The sequence below is a fragment of the Chrysemys picta genome, chromosome 15 (genome assembly GCF_011386835.1).
Source record: "Chrysemys picta bellii isolate R12L10 chromosome 15, ASM1138683v2, whole genome shotgun sequence".
Lineage (NCBI taxonomy): Eukaryota > Metazoa > Chordata > Testudines > Emydidae > Chrysemys > Chrysemys picta.
In genome coordinates this window covers 10,229,359-10,248,330 of record NC_088805.1, presented here as the reverse complement: position 1 = coordinate 10,248,330, position 18,972 = coordinate 10,229,359, and the positions used below count along the sequence as shown (strand labels likewise).

Below are 18,972 nucleotides of genomic sequence, written 5' to 3'. Positions count from 1 at the left end.
TTCTGTTCCCTTCCTTAAAATCCCCTCTTCTGTAATGCATTCAGAAACTGCCCCCTGGTAACAGTTCAGCAGATGGTGAGTTATGATTGCAGCTTGGCTATGCATTGTGCGCAGCGCTAGTCTGTATTAAAACACCCTATTATTTCTATTACCCCTTTCTCCTTCACCCCCAGTCCCCATCTGCCTGTTTGCTTCGTCTGCCTCATGTTTGTCTTTTAAGCTGCTCTTTTGGGCAGGAACTGGCTTTCACAGGTTTGTACAGCACCTAGCACAATAGGACCCCAACCTGCCTGAGGTCTCTTGGCCTGACTGCCATACAAAGGATTAACTCTCATACCAGCTGCATGGTCTACACAAAACATGAGGTGCAGTAGCTCTTAATCAGCTAGTCTTGCTGAAACGTGCTGTCTCTTGCAGCCCTAAGGGCCAATCCCAGCCCCGTTAAAGTCAATGACAGCGTGATTGACAGCCGTGGGAGCTCCGTCAGGCCCTCGGTCAGGAAAAAATAACATGGCCTGGGGAAGCTTGGCAGGATTTCCTTGCTTCCATCTGTTCTCCCCCTTCCCTCCCCTCTCAAAAAATTCTTTCCAGCAGGGTTAGCGGCAAGAAGAAGCCTAGATCAATATTTTTGTTGAGATAAGCCGGCCATTTGCTGCGGAATGACCTTGTACCCAGCTCTCATTGTAAATATCACCCAGAACATTCCATGACTCAGGCACTCGCTCTCGTTCTCTCTCTCTTTTTTTTTTTAAGGAACCCATCGGGTCAGCAGCCTAGTCTTTGGAGTTAGCTCTCGATCGGCGGGAGCTTGCCTTCCTTTGCTGAGCAAGGCAGCAGGCTGCATTCAGTGTGCTGGCATGAAGAGACTGGGAGCTCGCAAGGTAAATCGTCCTGGGTCCCGTGATTCATCCAAGGCTGTATTAATTTGTGTTTTGCTTCCAGGGTCATGTGAAATAGTCTCCGTATATCACTGTCCGGCTGAACATATACGTTGCTCGTTGCAGTAAGTCCTTTTATCCCTTGGAAACTAAAGGAGAGATTCTCCCTAAACCGAGAGCAGGTGCATGTTCCGAGGGGCTTAGGGAGATGGTGCTACTCCCTTTGAAAGATGTTTCGTTGCTCCCCCCCTTGCCCAGCTCAGTAGTTCCAATGAAGAAGGCTAGCAATGGCTCCTAGGGGAACTGAAGGCAGGAGAGGGACTGCAGAAACTTCACGGACCGAGCCTAGAGTTAGACCCTGCCTAAGCTACAAATACAGACAGCCCTGTCCTCATAATCCGCTCATGCCTCCCCTGGCTGACCCCGTGACAATGCAGACGATGGAGGTGTGTCCAGGTTTTGTCCCAGCACCTCCCTGTGTACCTGCAGAACTGTGTTTGTAATAGTGCATTCTGGGAAACTCTAGGAAGTTATCCACTACTGTCTGCGATATGAGAGCCCATGCAGGGCCGGCCATGATACAGCAGGGAAGGAGCCGCAGCTTTATTGGTGGCTATCACAATTTATGGGCCAAGACTTTCCAAAGGAGCTAATAGTTCTGGCTACTCACCTTGCAAGGGCCGTATGTTCAGAGACTGAGTGCTTGGGTCTGTCTGAAATCCAGGCCCCTTGAAGGGACCTCACGGTGGGCACCTAAAAACAAGTCCCTTTTGAAAAATCTGAGCTCTGAGTTCTAACCACATCTGCCCCCTCTACGGGCCCAGCCTGTAGTTCCAAACAAAGCCTGGTTTACCTGCCAGCTCCTCACGGAGAAGTAAAGACCCACTCCTTACAGGGCCGCTTCTGGGTGTATCTATCCGCAGGAGCAGCGGGGCTGGACAATGCTTGGCTCAGAGTGGTTTCCAGGAGAAGATAAACAACAGGCTCTCTCCTGCGAGGTAGACTTCTGGTTCTGCTGTCAATCCTCTCGATCACTTCACCCAACCCACCCACCTGGTCCCTTAGACAGAGAGTGAGGAGTTGGGCCTTCCCTTCCTCAGAGCAGGCTCCACCGTCTCCTAAGCAGTTTTACATTGAAGATGCACAGCTGTTTGGCCCTGCTTATGGGAAAGGGGGTTAACTCTTTCCTCACCAGTCGAAGGACAGGCTCTGCACAGCCCATCACACTGTCCCAGTAGGTGATAGATTCCTGCTCATAGAAAGACCCCAGCAGCACCTGGGGCAAGGCATGCTGGGATTTCCTGCTGCACCCAGAACAGAGAGGATTCAGGACCGGGGTTGGGGGGGGGGGTTCTGTACATATGGGCAAACCCCAGTGGTGAGACCTGCTTACAGCAAGAGAGACACGTATCAGCCTAGGCTGCTGCCATGGTTAGCTGCCATGGTTTCCACCCACGTATTAACCATATTGTGTGAGGACATCACCCATGCCACTGACTGGTTGCAATTTGTTTACGAGTTCTAGTAGGAACAGGGCCTCGTACTGATAAGAAGTGTGCCGGATGGGAATGTCTGAACTGAAGAACACTCAGCATAGTTGTTATGGGGGAAATTATTGTGCCAGTAACACTCCCATTTTGCAGCATTGTAGTATGCACGAGGGAGACACTGGGACCATTAAAACCCCTTAACGGTAGAGCTTGTTGACAATCAGAGTTTCCAGCACGTGGAAGATGCTGATATTTTGAAATTTGGTTTTGTTCAGTCAGGATGGAAAGTAAAAATATCAACATTTTTAATGGAATGGGAAGTTCTGAAACCCTTCGATTCAGAAGTGTCAAAACGTTATGGTTTGTGGAACCAAACTGAAGTGTTTTGTTTCTACTCGATTCAACATTAATCTGTGTCTTTCTGAGCTGCTGCAATGCCCTATGGGAGTTGTTGTTTGGGTGCCTCCTGCCACCTTTCTCCTCTATGGGCCAGGTTCCCTTGCAGGACTGCATCTCCCATGATATATTATGATCATGTGACTCCCATGATGCACTGCAGCAGTTCAACTAGACGCGAGATTATGGGGCATCACTAGAGGTACAGTTCAGCTGGGGAGCTTGGCCCACATAGGCAAATATTGTGTTTGTTTTCCTGACGGAGTATAAACAAAAATGTCAGCAACACAGATATGATCCCCATGGAAAAATTTTGATTTTGCAAAAACTGCATTTTCTGTCCAAAAAAAGTATCATTGTAAAATTCTCAACCAGCTCAACTTAACTTTACCTCCTGTCCCACCCCACAGCTCCCACCATGAAACTTTGCTGCGCACACTCCTCCCTTGGAGACTCGGCTTTCTGCCCTCCCCCAAACCAATCAAATCCTAGCTGGTTTCTGGAAAGACAAACACAACAGCTAAGAATGTCAACTAGTTTTATTTATCAAGTTTGTCCAATAAAAGCACAAATCCTCTTTGGAAAAAAGGTTCCAAACATGCACACAATTTACATTTTGAAATATGTCAGATCTGTCAGTTTGTCTGTCTACGAAGCAACAACATCTTTCCATCACTAGTGCAGATGCTGGCAAGAGGCTGTTTAAAGAGCAGTAGTTCAAATAAGGACAAAGAAAAAGACGCACAATTGGTATGACTACAGAGTTGCATTTGAATTGAAGAGGAGAAAAGATTTTTGATATTGTCATAAATATTCCATCTATAACATATAGCAAAATAATAATAATAAAGAAGACATCCACTTTGTTCTGTCTGATATACAGATAAACAATATTGGAGCATGTAAGACCTCTATAAAACCTTGGTGAAACTGTGGGCTGGATTGGATACTTATTGCTGAGGGGGAAGTGTCGAAGAGAGAAGTTGGAGCTATGGAGTTATCTACTCCCGTTTCAATAAGACTAGCTAGGATCAGAGCCCATGAGCAGTTTGTAAGGGGATTTCAACCACTGCTTGGACCTTGCTATGGTAAATTCTCTGCCCCAGGCTGGTCAGCAGCAGCTACCGGAGAAAAATAAGTGACCAATAAAAGCAAAGTGCAGTTTGGTCTAGTAATTAAGGTACTCAACTAGCAGTCAAGAGACCTGGGTTCTATTCTTGGCTCTGCCAGTGACCTTATGTACGACCTCAGGTAAGTCGTTTCACCTCCCATCCTTCATCTGTCTCGCCTATTTCAATTGTAAGCTCACTGGGACAGGGACTGTCTACTACTGTTAGTATGTCGAGTGCCTAGCACAACAGGGCTCTGAGCTCTCTTAGGCCATCTAGGTGCAACCATATTACAAAGAACAACATTATTAATGGTACTGGAGGCTTACTGTCAACCACCTTCTCCCAGTACAAAATCATTCTGATTAGAACAAGAATATGTTTGTAAAATGTGAGGAAACACGGCCCTTTAAGAAAATATCCAATGTACACTTCCTTTCAGCTAATGCAATCACATCTGGAATTGGAGAGAAATCTTTTCAGGGAGGGAGCGGGAAGAAAGAGAATGGGGAAAGACACTTTAAGCACAGGTTGCTTCTTGGCTGTCCATTGGGATCTCGTTGCCATAGCTGCTGTCTCCGTACTGGCAGTAGGGAGGTATCTGTGGCGCTTCAATGATCAGCAAACCTTCTGGTGATAAGGAAGCAAAAACTGTGACAGGATCCACCTCATATGGAAGTCTGAAAAGAGGAATGGAAAATTATGGGGCTGCCAATCCCTTTTCTTCAGTGTCCACTACATTGCTTTCCCCTGTAGTTTTTAGACAAGCACTTGCGGTTGTTACCTTTGTTGTATTTTCCAAACTGGGCTTTGTGGGAATTCCATTTTGGCGTCACAGCATCCTATGCTCCTACATCATTACTGACTTGTCTGTCCTTTGTATTTTCCACTGGTAAACACTGCCTAGGACCAGCCAAAATGGCTGCTGGAGAACACAACTGCTCCATAGAAAAGCAGATGCAAGTCTCTCAGTAAATTGACCATTAAGCATAGCCAGATAGTTCAGCTGTAGGGACCATCAAGTCAAGTAAAATGTCTCCATTACTCAAGGTTAACAAATATTGTGGCAGGGTCACTTTTTGCTAATAAACAGCAATTAAATATTATGGGGCACATTTGAGTTATTGTGCTGTCTATTTTTCTTGGCAATCTATCCTTATACTGTATTGCACACCCCAGTGGAAATCCACATTCGTGGACTGGGTCTAGCCAGTGTCACTTTCAGAGAATATGATTACTAATAAATTGGACTAAAGGCGGTTAGGAAGAATGGTCCTGTGGCTAATGTCCAGGACGGGGAGTCAAGAGTCTTGGGATCCTTAGCCATCCCTGGTACAGACTTGACTGAGTCACTTAACTAGATCGCTCCGTGCCTCAGTTTCCCCATGTGTGAAATGGTAGTGATATTATTTACATACATTGTGGGCTCTTATGAGGCTAGATTGATTAATGTTTGTAAAGAGAACCCCAGCTGGCAAAACCATATAGAGATGTACAAAGAATTATTTAAATTAAATTAATGAACCTCAAGCAGATCCAGAATTGGTGATGCCTTGTATTATTCATTATTATAACTGTGTATGTTCTGTGTATGTTTAAAGACCTCTCTTTTCACTATAAGGCTCTCTGGTTAATCTCCCCTGCAGATATGTTTGACTGGATGCCACTCATAGTTTATGCATCTTGAGCTTCTGCAAAGCACAAGTAAATCATCTTTATATCACAGCCTGCGTCATGGCAAAAAAAAAAAAAAAAAAACATGCCCAAATAAGGAGCCTCTCTGACTGGTTACTAAACTTGCCTGGGCTGGGCAGCGTAAATCTGCTTTCAGACTGTTGTCTCCAATCTGACCCAACCAGTTTGTACTCAGACAGACAGGCTTGCTTGCATTTCGCATCTGGGCAGAGAAGCCTCCATGCAAAGTTTGGTTCGTTTTTGATTTCCAAAGAACGCCATCATTCTGAACTCTGCGGCTCGGACCCTCACTTGCGCTGCAGCTTGGCTCACCATTTGCGCCATTCGTTGTGCCTGGGTAAACTCTGGCATTCACTGTGCACTGGTTTAAAGGAGGGAGCAAGGTGCAGGACAATGGTAATTGGGCCCTAGGGGTCTAGTTTTGGGGGCTTGGCAAGGGAATGGCCACAGAGCCACAACCTGAAACCACTCTGACGGGGGAACACGCGTCCCCCAGAGGCTGTGACAGCCCACGGACACTGCTCGTGACAGCAGCACAGCCACTCCCTGCGACACTCCTGTGTTAGAGGGGGGAAATCCTGCCTCCACAGCCCCACTCAGCGGCTTTGCTCCTTGTCCGTTTACTCAGGCTTAGCACTGGCCAGGCAGCACTTGGCTCTGTATGCACCAACACACCGACTGCTGGGCAGGTAGCAAGTCCGAACAAAACAAGGGGCCCGAGTTTGATCTCACGCAGGTAACTCCACTGACATCAGAGCTTTTACTGCTGACTTACCCCAGTGCAAGTAGGGTGACCAGACACCAAGTATGAAAAACCGGGACAGAGTGTGGGGGGTAATAGGCACCTATATAAGAAAAATCCCCAAATATCGGGACTGTCCCTATAAAATCAGGACATCTGGTCACCCTAGGTGCAAGTGACAGCAGAATCAGACCCAAGGTGTCACCTCTGACATTATGCTGCAGAAGACAGGCTAAGGGGGTCGGGGTGGGGGTTGGGGGGGGGGCTGTTCCATCATAGCTGCACACACGGAGAGGAGGTCTGGTAAGGTGATTCTGAGATTTGAGGGCAGGAATAACTTTTTTTTTTTAAGGGGTAGAGGGGGGAAACTAGTATCCCAGCACAAGAGGATCTCGTTTCACTGAAGGCCACACTGACCAGCCTGACCCATTTGCATTATTCTAAAAAAATCTCATCCTGTTACCAGTTCTTATCAAATAGTTTCACCAGGCAATGAGTAGGGGCCTCTTAAAGGAAAAGTCAATGTACCTGTTACTTCTCACTTGTTGTTAAACAAATGCCGTGGCCCCATTGCAAAGTGCAATGCAAGTCATCCAGGGCCTTGGTCCCAGTCCAGCCAAGTACCGGAGCACATGCATAACTTCAAACAGGAGCTGTTCCACTGACCACTACTTCAATCATAAACATTCTTAAGTGTTTCCCCGGCCTGGGGCCTTCGTTTCCCTTTTTATTGTCTTTTAAAGAGTGAGCAATTTTTGTGAGTTAAAAAAAAATATCGAATGACAACTTTTTTTTTTTTTTTTTTGCAGCTGAGTATCTTTTTCCTGATAGTTTTGACTTCTCCCATTCCTTCTGGTTTTTGCTGGTTGTGACATAATTTCCTTGCTTTTCCCCCCTTTCTCATTATTTCCCCTAATATGAACATTCCAGCCAATTCCAAAAAATATAGTCCCAATAAACATAGTTAGGATTATGGCTGGGTAGGCGTTAAGAAGAGATCTTTTGTTTTGCCTTAGTCATGAAATATTTATAAGCAGCACGAGCTAATGAGACATTCGCCTTGCGTTACAGATCCACCATGGGACTTGCTCAGCCACAGCCAGGAATATCACAGGAAATCAATCTGTCAAGTCCTGCTGGGAGCTGAGAACGCCCACCCTCTGTAACCCTGCCCGTTTGTCCAGCCTTGTTCCTCTCCAACCTGCCCTGTCCTGCTTTGACGTTCCTGGTAATGGAAAGGATATTTGCAAAACATATTGTGACGTGCAGGTCTAGCCCTGTCTATATTCTACAGAAGCTTAAGGTTAAATGTACGGATTAAGGTAAAACACTGACACCCCAACCACAACATGTGCCTTTGTGGAGGGAAAGAAACTTTAAGGTAGTAGAATTAGAGCTTGGAATTGTCTGATGTTTGTTGATTTCTAACACTGGGCCCTGCTATAGAGCATTTTGCCTATAGACCTTAAAGTGCATTTCAAAGCTGGGTAAGGCATTACTCCTGTTTTGCAGATGGGAAAACTGTGGCACAGAGAGGTTTAAGTGACACAGCAGGTCAATGACAGAGACGGGAATAGAACCTAGGTCTCCTGCCACCCAAGATTAATACAAATTCAGTTTCCCCATCAACATGCCTTTCCTTGAAATAGACACAAGTTTGCAATCAGATTTGACCTGCCCTGAAGCGGAGGGAAATTTGGAGCTGGGTTTTGATTTGACCTGTTCTCTAGAAGTCAGCAGTGAATTTTGGGAGTGTTTGGGCCTGGGGGTTTGTTTGGAATCACATTTAGCCTCACTCCTGACCTCCAGGGGTAAGAGAAGAATTTGTTGTCTTTGGCTTCTTTTCTAAGACTTCCGCTAACGGGTCTGTTTTCGCGTGGGCACCTGTTCAGTAGGAGCTGGATGGAGACACATGGACTCGTGGAAATACCTTTCCCTGCCACTATCAGGCTGGGCTGGATTTGAACTGGTGAGAGGCAAGAGGGTTGCTATCAGCTGTGCAGTCTTGTGGCTTTAAATTTCAGAGAGAGTTCTGGAGTGTGAATCATTCACACAGTGTAAGTACCGGGGACTTATGTGTTTATTTATTTATTTGTTATTATTACTCATGTACTCATAAATAGTTCAAAAATATATTGTGGAGTCATTGGTCCAAATTCACTCATGATGTAACTCCACTGAAGTCAATACGATTACAATCTCTTGCGCCAGCACAGACTTGGGCTTGTAATAACAAACCCTGAAGGAATGTGGTTTGCGGGCAGGGAATTGAACACTTTTCAAACACATCTCACTGATTTATGTTTCCCACCTAGCTGCACAAGGAGCCAGACTTTATGGCTGTGGTTTTCAAAGCTGTCCAGGGGCTTTAGATACACAACTATTCATTTCAGTGGGAATGCGGACTCCAAATCACCTAGGCAGCCTTGAAAATCTCAGCCCGTGGAGTCGATGCTTGGGGGGGGGGTCCTGCTGAAGGGGATGCAGCTGATGGCTTCTTGCAGGGCTGACCTCTATATTAGGGCATAATTTCAGCATTGGTCTCAGTATTACATTCAGGTTCAGTAACTGACTCCAATACATGCACTTGCAGGCCACCCTTTCAAGCTAGTGAGGTTACCAGTTTCCCCAGGAGTACACACCTAGTAACAGGACTTTTGCATCCATATCAACCTCATTTGGTTGTCAGGAGGATGGGTGTGCATTAGGGGCACAATCTGCCCATGGGCCTATCCCATTATAATCAATGGGACCCAGGTCATCTGAGAGCAGAACCTGGCCGTCGGTGGTTCACAGGGAGCTGAGGGAGAGTGCTTGATGGCTTGCTCAGAAAATCATTTCATGCTCTCAAAAATAAGAGACTCGTCCTCATTCCTAAACCCTGCTCTCCTCTGTGGAGTGAGAGCCCCGTGTGGGCAAGCCCCATAAGAAAGAACTGAGAAACCACGGTGTATATTATACATACTGGATTTTCTTGGTGAAGTTCTTGGAGACTATTCCTCCTTCTTCCTGTTGCTCTTCATGTTTGCCTGGAGGGGACAGGAACACACAACAACAGTGTCTCAGATGGCTGTTTTACCAACAGGCAAAAAAAGTTCTGCTCAGATTCTCCTCCCCTGCCCTTCACAGTTTGACCCAGCTAAGCTCTTGCTTCTGCAAGAGCCCCCTAAAAGAAAAATAACGTGGGGAGAAGCTGATGGTGAAGGAACCTGCAGTACTAAGCCCAAAATTTAACAGCGAACAGGCACCGTGGGAGAAGGAACCCTACCTTCTGCATCTAGATTAGTGGGCCTAATTCTGCTCTCCCTTACACCAATGTAACTACACTGGCTTCAGTGGAGTTGTTCCTGATTTACACCAATGTGAGAAGATAGTCAGGCCCAGGTTCTCAATGTCGAGTCGTAAGCAGGTGTCATGGGCTCCAGACTGTCCTACCCTTTTCATAATGCTAAATGGGAGGGGATCCTAGCCAGATGGGATGGAGATTCCAGGGAGATGGGTAGGTATGGAAGAGGTTGAGGAGCACTGCTCTAAGACACCCTTTGCTGAAAGTCTAATCTTATTAGAGCCAAAAGCATGTGGACGATCCAGGTTCTAGATGGGGCAAATACAGAAAAACCTGTTCTCACCTCTGTGTACTACAGATCCAAAACGGGAATCGGCTAACTGGGCTGTGCTCTTGGAGGCCCTGTTCCTGCACCATTAAAGCCAATGGGAGCTTTGCAATTGGCTTCAACCAGCCCTGAAATGCCCCCGATTCAAAGTTCTCAGCAGCCTAGAACCGATCAGAGCCATTAGAAGGTTGGGTGGCAAGAAGGAATGGAGGTGGTGGGCGGTGACAAAAATTGTGGGTTAAAGAAGATCCTTAGAATGAAGGGTAGCAAGGTGTTTGCGTAGCAGAATGAGATCGTTTGAACAGCTGGAGGTTGGGACAGATCAATAAAACAACTAGGAAAATCTATTTAGAATTCACAGGCAAGAGAGTTTAAATAACTTGAAGCATTGACAGATGAGGCCTTGGTGAGTTCTGGTTTGCTGGCACTGCTGGTTGCTTAGTATTGCTGTAATGAGCACAGAGCCCCAGACAATGGGGATAGTTCCAGGCTAGCTTTGGGGAAGCACCTGAACGTTTGACGGCATGTAAGAGTGGGTGCAGATCCCACAGCAGCTGAAACATGTCCTGTACCGCCACCTATGCCCATCAAATTATCAGCCCTAGAGAGTCTCCTACCCAGTGTTATGGAAAATGGTCATGAATCCAAGGGTGATACAGTGCGGGAGACTTAGAGAATAGCGGTAGCCGAAGAAGTGAGGCTACATCTTGTGGAGGACTGTGACAGTCCACACCTCCACCTTCTTCTATTTCAAATCCTTCCTTAAAGGTAATCTCCTCCAAAAGGCCTTTGACCCCAGTTCCCTAACCTTCCAGCAAGCTGGGCATGCCAATACATGCGATTATGTCTTCCTCTACTGACTGGTCCTTGAAACTCTAGAGCAGGCAGCTTCTTTCTATGCTCTTCCAGGTCTTCCCCCTGACCAGGCTCTCCCTTAGCTCGTGGAGCTCCCCTTGCAGCCCAAGTGGTGAAGACCTGTGTTTTGGGCGCTGAAGGCATGGAATGACCATGGGAAAGCTATCTGTATGTGGCCATGGTTTGCTATACTAGCATAAAAATTGAATGAAACATGGAATTAACAAGGTGTGCTGAACTTCCCTGCTCACTCAGTCATCCTGGTTTTGCCAACCCTGCGTGTTTAAAAATCCCTCCCCCCCAATCATGGCATTGGCTTAACAATCATAGAAAAAAAATGCCTTCTGAGGCTTTAGGGTCACACTGGGGCCACATTTTCACACTTCACAGCCAGGAGGGCTAGACAGTTACCTTTATTGTGTAATGACAGCTGAGGATCTCACCTGATCCCATGCCTCCAGGAGCTGGGGCTTTAAGAAAAATCACTAAGTATCACGAGACTCTCAATAAAATCTCGTGAGGTGGCCACACTGTTGCCCTCTTATTTGTCTGGAAAGTATCTGGCACACTTTGGTGCTCCTTAGCTATTAATAATGGACAGATAAGCACCCTCTGCTACATAATGCTCAATAGTCTAATTCAGCAACTACAGGGTTAAATTCCGGAATGTAGCTCATGGTTTAATTGGAACCTCCTATGTCAGAGACCAGTGCTAAGGGTGAAACATTATTGCTGCTTGTTCTGGGAAGATGTCTAATTAAACCTAGGGCGTGTCTGCAAAGCAACAGAATGGCAGAAAACCCCGGGCCCTGTTACTGTGTTTAAATGCAAGTTTAAAATCCAAGTGGATGCTCTGTGATTCTTCATTACCTGGCAGATGTATAGATCAGAGGCCTCTGGTAAATATCCTGCAGTATAGATGTGGAATAATAATCAAATAGGCCTGATTGCGATCTCACATCTGCATAAATCAGGGTAACGCTAGGGTGGCAGCGTCTAGCCAGCGTCCAGAATGGAGCTGGATGAAATTCTTCCGACAGACAAAAAACTCTCTTCGTTGAAAGATACAGATTCAAGTTGACCTCAACATTTTGTGAATGTGTGTAGAATTCGCTGTTTCAGTCACTCCTCCCCCCCCTTCTGAAAAAAATCAAAGTGTTTGGTTCTGCCATTGTCTACAGCAAATGTTTGGATTATTTTTTAAATTTGAAATGATTTTTCTATTGTTTTAAATGTACAAAAATCCAAAAATAAAACAAAACCTTTGGTTTGGCCCCAAACGATTCTCCACCCCCACTTTTTCAGTTTGGCCAGTGAGCCAAAAAACAAACAAACCCCACCACTCAGTTCTCTACACAGCTCTGGCTAGCCCTGAATCAGCCCCCGGCTGTGTCTGCTGCTGACCCAGTGGCAGAACTCGCCATAAGCGAGGAGTGCTTCCCCCAGAAAGAACTGCCCCAAAATCAAACACAGCGGGAAGAAAACTGGTTTCTAGCTGCTGCTCCTCAGTTCCCTTTCTCAGGCAGATTCCACCGTAGTGGGAGTGGATGCAACTCCCATTGACTTCACCTGCTAGAAGGAGTTACCACCGTCGTATTCCATGGCGGAAGTGGCCCAAAGAGCAGGCATCAAGCACCAGACCATGTTCCGGGGGGAGGCTACTCAGACATGATCAGTTCCCAAACACAAGGACGAGCCTTCTCCCCCAGCATGGTCCCAGAGCCAGGTGCTGATCAGAATGGGGGTGGCATTTTGTTTGGTTCATCCGGCCCAAAGCTTATTTGTCACTTTAAAAGAGAGTTTGTCAGCCAGAGTCCCCCGGGTTCATCCCACTTCTAGTGTGGGAGTCCCTTCTGCAAGGGGGAAATCTCTCCTCCCAGTTACCCTGCTCCTCTGGCAAGACTTAGCAAGCAACAGCTCTCTCCTGCTCTCCCTAGCCTTAATCCTGGTTATGGTCACTTTTGCTGTGGTTTCCCGAAACCTATGAATCAGAAATCCAAGCTTGATGAGCTCCATAAGGCTGCCGTAGGCCATCCCTCTGTCAGCATAAGATTTTCCCAATACTTTGCCCGCTGTAGCTTGATGGGTCATTGTGCTCCAATGTTTTCACATTGTTTTGCGGCCCGATCAGTCTCCCTGCTGACACTTCAGACTGAAAGCAGATCTCTCTGGCCTCCTGCCACGCCAGGGGCGGCCTGCTCCTTTTCCTCCCCTAGCCCCAGCATACTCCTCCAACTTCCTTCCCCAGGGGCCGGTGCAGTTCACCAGAGCACTTACAGCTCAGCTCTGTGAAGCAGATCCTCAACTGGTGTAGATCAGCAGGGCTCTTTTCAAGCCAAAGGAGTGACATTGATTTACAACAGCTGAAGAGCCAGCCCTGGTTCTTTTCTTCTGTTCAGAGCGTTCCTTCCCCCTGGCGCTTGCTAGCAGGGCTGTGCAGAGAGAATCTCATCAGCTCTTTTCCCCCCCCCCCCTGCCCACTTTATGTTTTCCTGGTAACACGTTATTTTTAATGCTACATTAATTGTTGGGAAATCACAATAGAATTTTTATGGCCTCCTCATTGAGCGCTGGTGAATTGGCTCCATCATCAGTGTTATTGCAGGGGATGCTAAACGAATTAACAATTAGACACAACATAAAGAAAGGGGTTTTTTCCCTTCCCAGGTTATTTCTTTTGCTGTTTCTGCTCTGTTAACCTCTCCCTTTGTTTCCCAGCTTTATGTTCTGTTTCCACCACCCTTCTCTAACTCCATTGCACAATGTATGTGCTCCCCCCTCCCCCACTTGTTAATCCTCCCTTATTTTAAAAACTCCACTTAACTCTTTCTGGTCATCTCCGTTTCCAGCCCCCTTCCTCCTCCTGTTCTTTTTGTCTGGTTGTCCTGCCCCTTTGGGACTTGTTCCTGTTTGGGGGAGGGGTGGAGAGTAGGGTCATTGCAGCATTCCTGACTGCTAGTAGCTGCTGAATGCCTGAGGACACTGTAGTGAGACACTGTCCCTTTAAAGGAATTTCCCCTTGGGACCAGAATCTCTGGAATGAGCCATAATTAACAGAATTGTCTTGGGGCCCAACCCTGCAAACACTCAGTGCTGCCATGATTGGTGCTATTGACTTCATGAGGACTAATCACTTCAGTTTAACCCAATGAGACTTGTTTGGCATGACAAGTGTCATCAGAGTGTAAAAACAGAAACAGACCCAGGTCTCAGTCCGGGCTCACTGTGCCCTGCTCTGGATAGAGCTACCCGCTGGGTAGGATTTGATCCAGTGTCTGGCACAGTAGTCAGGTAGCAAGTGTGTGCAGGTTCTTCCTTTCTAGATGTGAACGCTCTATGCTTTTCTGGGCTGAGATGTTCAAAGTTACATCTGTGCTTTGGACGCTCAATTTCCAGTCCTTACGCAGCTTTGAAAATCTCACCCTTGCCCTTTGCTTAAACTTTCACCCTATCCAGTTTAAGGAAATGAATGTCCTAGCTCTTCAAAACTGGCAGAGCATTTAAACCTCTAGGCCCTGGTGCTCCTCTCACACTAGTGTAAATCAGGCACAACTCCATCCAAGTCCCTAGAGTCCCACTGCTGTGAAACTGGAGTAAGCCGAAGGAGAATCAGGCCCCTCAAGCCTGTTAACCTCCTCGATTTCTCTCAGTCTGGAGGCTGGGAGTAGTCCCATCGGGCACGTTTCACTTTCCCTGCCTCAGGCTGCAGTGTTTGGCGTGCACATGCTGCAGGGGACTGTTCCTTTGTTAAAATAAAGCTTACATAGGATTGACAGAAACTCCTGGAATTAGTTATTTGAACCTTAGATTTTGTAAGAGATTTTTTTTTCTTTTCTTTTTAGGACCTAGATTTATTTCCATTTCTCTATGGTCCTTTTTTCTGTGCTTCCCTTCCTCTGCTCCCTGTCTTTCACTCACCTGACACTTCCACATAGCCGTCCTTGGTTTTCACGGTCAGCTCCTCGGGTTTAAAGCTTTGCACATTGACACACACCTTCCAGGGCTCCCCAGAGAAGGGAGCAGGACTCCGACCTTCAGGGTAACTGCCGAACCTGGAGCCGTATCCCGGAGGGGGCATGCCAGGGGCTCGGGCCATTCCTGATCGCAGTGGACCGGGCCAGGTACTGGTCAGTCGTGGGCGAGCCCAGTCCAGCAAGTCTGCAGTCAGGTCCCCAGAGAAGGGGCACATGCCGAAGTCATCGTCCAGGAGTCGAGAGGACAAGCCAGGCTCTCTGAATCGGTCTCGGACATTTCGGTGCCTGGGGGAGTAATGGCAGGAAAAGGGCATCTGGCTGTCAGCCATGATTTTCTTCTAAGTCAAAAACAACACTGTGTGAGGACAAAACTGCCAATGCTGTCCGGCTCTAGAGCACAGGAAATGTCAGTGTTCGCTTTTCTGTTCCTTAGTGCAAAGTTTCCCTTGAAAAAATTCCCAGGATTGAGTCATCCACTCACTCAAACCAGAGAGGGGGGAACTGCTGTGCCCGGAATCCAACAGTTTATATTAGTTTATACCCGTTCCCCAAAACCAACACGATAAAAAAAAATCAGGGCTGAATCATTCGAAGATTTAAAAGGCAGGGAGCAAAGAATTCAGGAGGCAGGGAGCGAGAGGAGAGAAACAGTATCCTGTTTGTCTGAAATTCCACCCAAGAGAAAGTGGGGGAGCGAAGAAAAAAATACCTTGGTGGTGAAAAATCTCTTCCAGGGAGCGAGAAAATCCCCAACTTAAGACGCTTGTTTCCTCTGTCTACCTGCCCCTTTCCCTTCCGATCCCTGGCAGGAGCTTAAATAAACATTGGTGCTCAGAGTCCAGAAACTTCTTTAACATTCCAACCAGCTGGGAGCCTTCTATTTATATGGAGTTCGGGGCTGGGGGTTGTGCTTTGCAATCCTTGCCCTGTCAGCTGCGTATTTTAGAGAGGATGAAACACCCTTGGAGAATCTATGCGGCGACAGCTGACCTCTCCCACTGGGCCGGGAATACTTACGTGGGACAGCCAAGTTTAGGCAGCTTTCCTCACTTGCCACTCCTTCTGCTCTGCTCCCTCCCCGCCTTTGCTCCCTCCCTAGCCCACAGCAGCCAACATGCTCCGAATAGCTTCAAGGCTGACTGCATCCCCAACCTGTCACCATTTTAAAATACCCCCCTGGCCCAAAAGCTTATCAGAGCCCTCGCTCGCCTCGCACTGTAAGGACACCTGTTAGCAGGGGCCGATTGAGCCAAGCACTGTACTGCTTAGTGTGAGTCGTTCCCTTGTGGCTTCGGTGCCGGTATCGGGGATAGTGACGAGCTAGGGCTGTGCGCAAGGGGTCAGACTTTTAAAGAGGGTCCTTGTGTGGCAGAGCAGCCGGCTGACTCAGCCCTGGCACGGACCCCCAGTCCCCGCTACAGTCAAGGTTAGGAGACCAAGCCCACGGCAAGTGCTTCATGGCAATTGAGAGCTAAATTGGGCCCTGGATCAGGTCTGCTTCTGCCCCGGTACCCTAAGCAGCCGGCAAGTATGTGTGGGGGGTGCCCGCCCCCACGATGGGGCAGCACTGGCTGGGGAGGCTTTGGCCAGGGTGGCTGGCTGGCCGCTCCCATTGACCCCCCCCCAAGCAGGAAGTTGTGGTGCAAACAGCATCTCCCCTCTCCCTTGGCACAAATCCTCCAGGGCTGCAGCAGCCCCTGCTGGCCTAGGAAGCGTCATTTGTCCCCCCAGAGCTTGGGGGGGGGGGAATTGAGCCTCACTTCAATATGCTGTCTCTGCAGCTGGCCCCGTATGAATGCTGGTGTCAGGAGCAGTGGGGTGGGCTCTGGGGAGGTGCTCGTGGGACAGTTGTGGGGAGCATAGTGGGTAACTGAGCACGGGATAAACCGTTGTTCAGGGTCGTACCAGTTCAGGGCTGGTCCAGGCTCCCCCGCCGCCCCGTGCTGGGATTCTCCCCGGGACAGCACAGGGCAGCTACGGACTAGCAGGTGGCCAGGAGCTTCTAGAGCACTGAACCCAGCCAAACAAGGGAGGTTTCGGGCTTGCTTCACCCCAGCTCCAGAACGTTAACAGACCTGGGGAGGTCTGTTTTTGCATCACTCACACGCCTGCCCTCCCACAGCTGCTGCACCCAGCTGGAGCTACGTGACTATGGCCTATAATTACAGTATGGAGCAGGCTGAGCCAGGCAGAGTTGTGCCTCCATCCCCATGGGGTGCAGGAACCATGACCAGCTCGCATCGCTAGATCCTCCTCGCTCTCGCTCCTTTGAAGGCTGGCCAGACACGTCTCTGTTCCTGGGACTGCCCCAGCCCCAGCTCCCTTTGAAGTGCCTGGGAAGCCTCCCCAGGGCTTCCAGGGGCTGGGCCCACGAAGTACTGCTTTAACTTCTGTTGAAACTGGCCTGGGATGCATTTGACCTTCACAGACCTTGCCAAAGCCCCAGCGAGCTCCCAGCTGGGGCTGTCAGTAGCACAGGGGGTGTGTACGTGTCTGACTGCTCTGGGGAGGAGAATCCTGAGCGCGGGCCTCTCTGGTGGGGATGGCTCCACACAGGCTACAGAGGGGGCGACCGCCCAGAGCAGGGAAATCATCCTGCCCCTCCCTGCCGTTTGGCAGCTGAATTTCATTTCAGTAGTGTCATGCATCCCCCTCCAGGCATCCGGAAGGGCATGTTGTCCCCATGCAGTTACCAAGCGCTGGCTTTCAATGCCTGTCAAGGCTGGATCCCTACTTTGAACTTTAGGGTACAAATGTAGGGGCCTGCATGAAAACTTCTAAGCTTAACTACCAGCTTAGCTCTGGTTCGGCTGCCACCATTTCAATGGATTCCATTCCTGGGAAACCTTGAAAAACCTTCACCAAATCCCTGGTGAATACAAATCCAAACCCCTTGGATCTTAAAACAAGGAGAAATTAACCATTCCCCCTCCTTCCTCCCACCAACTCCTGGTGAATACAGTTCCAACCCCCCTGGGATCTACAACAGGGAGAAATTAACCATCCCCCCTCCTTCCTCCCACCAACTCCTGGTGAATCAAGATCCAAACCCCTTGGATCTTAAAACAAGGAAAAATCAATCAGGTTCTTAAAAAGAAGGCTTTTAATTAAAGAAAAAGGTAAAAATCATCTCTGTAAAATTAGTATGGAAATTAACCTTACAGGGTAATCAAATTTAAAGAGCTCAGAGGACTCCCCTCTAGTCTTAGGTTCAAAGTACAGCAAACAAAGATAAACACTCTGGTAAAAGGTACATTTACAAGTTGAGAAAAACAAAGGAAAACTAACACGCCTTGCCTGGCTATTTACTTACAAGTTTGAAATAGGAGAGACTTGCTTAGAAAGATGTGGAGAACCTGGATTGATGTCTGGTCCCTCTCAGTCCCCAGAACGAACACACTCCCAAACAAAGAACACAAACAACAGCCTTCCCCCCACCCCCCCCAAGATTTGAAAGTATCTTGTCCCCTTATTGGTCCTTTAGGTCAGATGCCAGCCAGGTTACCTGAGCTTCTTAACCCTTTACAGGGAAAAGGATTTTGGAGTCTCTGGCCAGGAGGGGTTTTATAGTACTGTACACAGGACAGCTATTACCCTTCCCTTTATAGTTATGACAATGCCCTTCATTTCAGAAATGAACCGAGGGCTTATAGAGGCCTGGGGATCATGGCTGCCAGGCTGCGGGGGCAGAGGATGTCTGCATGCTGGTACAGGGTCGGGTGAGATCATTGACTCATAATAATAACGACTTATTTCACCAGTGCTTTCGCACCGCCCCGCACTCCCCGAGAGCCTCGCCAGCGCTTTCGCACTGCCCCGCACTCCCCCTGAGCCTCGCCCGCGCTTTCGCACCGCCCCGCGCTCCCCCAGAGCCTCGCCTGTGCTTTCCCACCACCCCGCACTCCCCCTGAGCCTCGCCCGTGCTTTCGCACTGCCCCGCGCTCCCCCAGAGCTTGCAGGTCTCCCAGAGGTCCAGGGGAATGCCCAGCTCAACCAGAATTAGCCTGTAGTTAAAAAAAAGGCAGAGGGCTCCTTACCGAGGAATTGAGGCTAGACAGGGCCTATTCGGTTGCCCAGTGCACTCTCCTGCCAATGCAGGATTCACCTGCTGTATAGCCTCTAAACGGGGCTCCCTCCGCTTTAGGGTGACCAGATGTCCTGGTTTTATAGGGACAGTCCCGATTTTTGGGTCTTTTTCTTGTATAGGCTCCTATTACCT

General features: G+C 48.3%; 1 protein-coding gene across 1 annotated transcript; it reads right to left on the bottom strand.

Moving 5' to 3' along the window:
• Positions 1-3,285: 3,285 nt before the first annotated feature.
• HSPB8 (heat shock protein family B (small) member 8) lies at positions 3,286-15,845 on the bottom strand. Its single transcript, XM_005303256.5, has 3 exons — positions 14,698-15,845; positions 9,276-9,339; positions 3,286-4,553 (listed from the first exon to the last, which is right to left on the bottom strand). The coding sequence occupies exons 1-3, from the start codon at positions 15,080-15,082 to the stop codon at positions 4,394-4,396; spliced, it is 609 nt and encodes a 202-aa protein (XP_005303313.1). The 5' UTR covers positions 15,083-15,845; the 3' UTR covers positions 3,286-4,393.
• Between the last annotated feature and the right edge of the window lie 3,127 nt (positions 15,846-18,972).

What these genes read in the sequence shown, in the direction of transcription:
- HSPB8 (XM_005303256.5), bottom strand. Translation starts at nt 15,082, where the DNA reads ATGGCTGACAGCCAGATGCCCTTTTCCTGCCATTACTCCCCCAGGCAC. An exon ending in CGGCTATGTGGAAGTGTCAG is followed by an intron (nt 9,340 to 14,697) that starts GTGAGTGAAAGA and finishes TGTCCCCTCCAG; the next exon opens with GCAAACATGAAGAGCAACAG. An exon ending in AACTTCACCAAGAAAATCCA is followed by an intron (nt 4,554 to 9,275) that starts GTATGTATAATA and finishes TCCTCTTTTCAG; the next exon opens with ACTTCCATATGAGGTGGATC.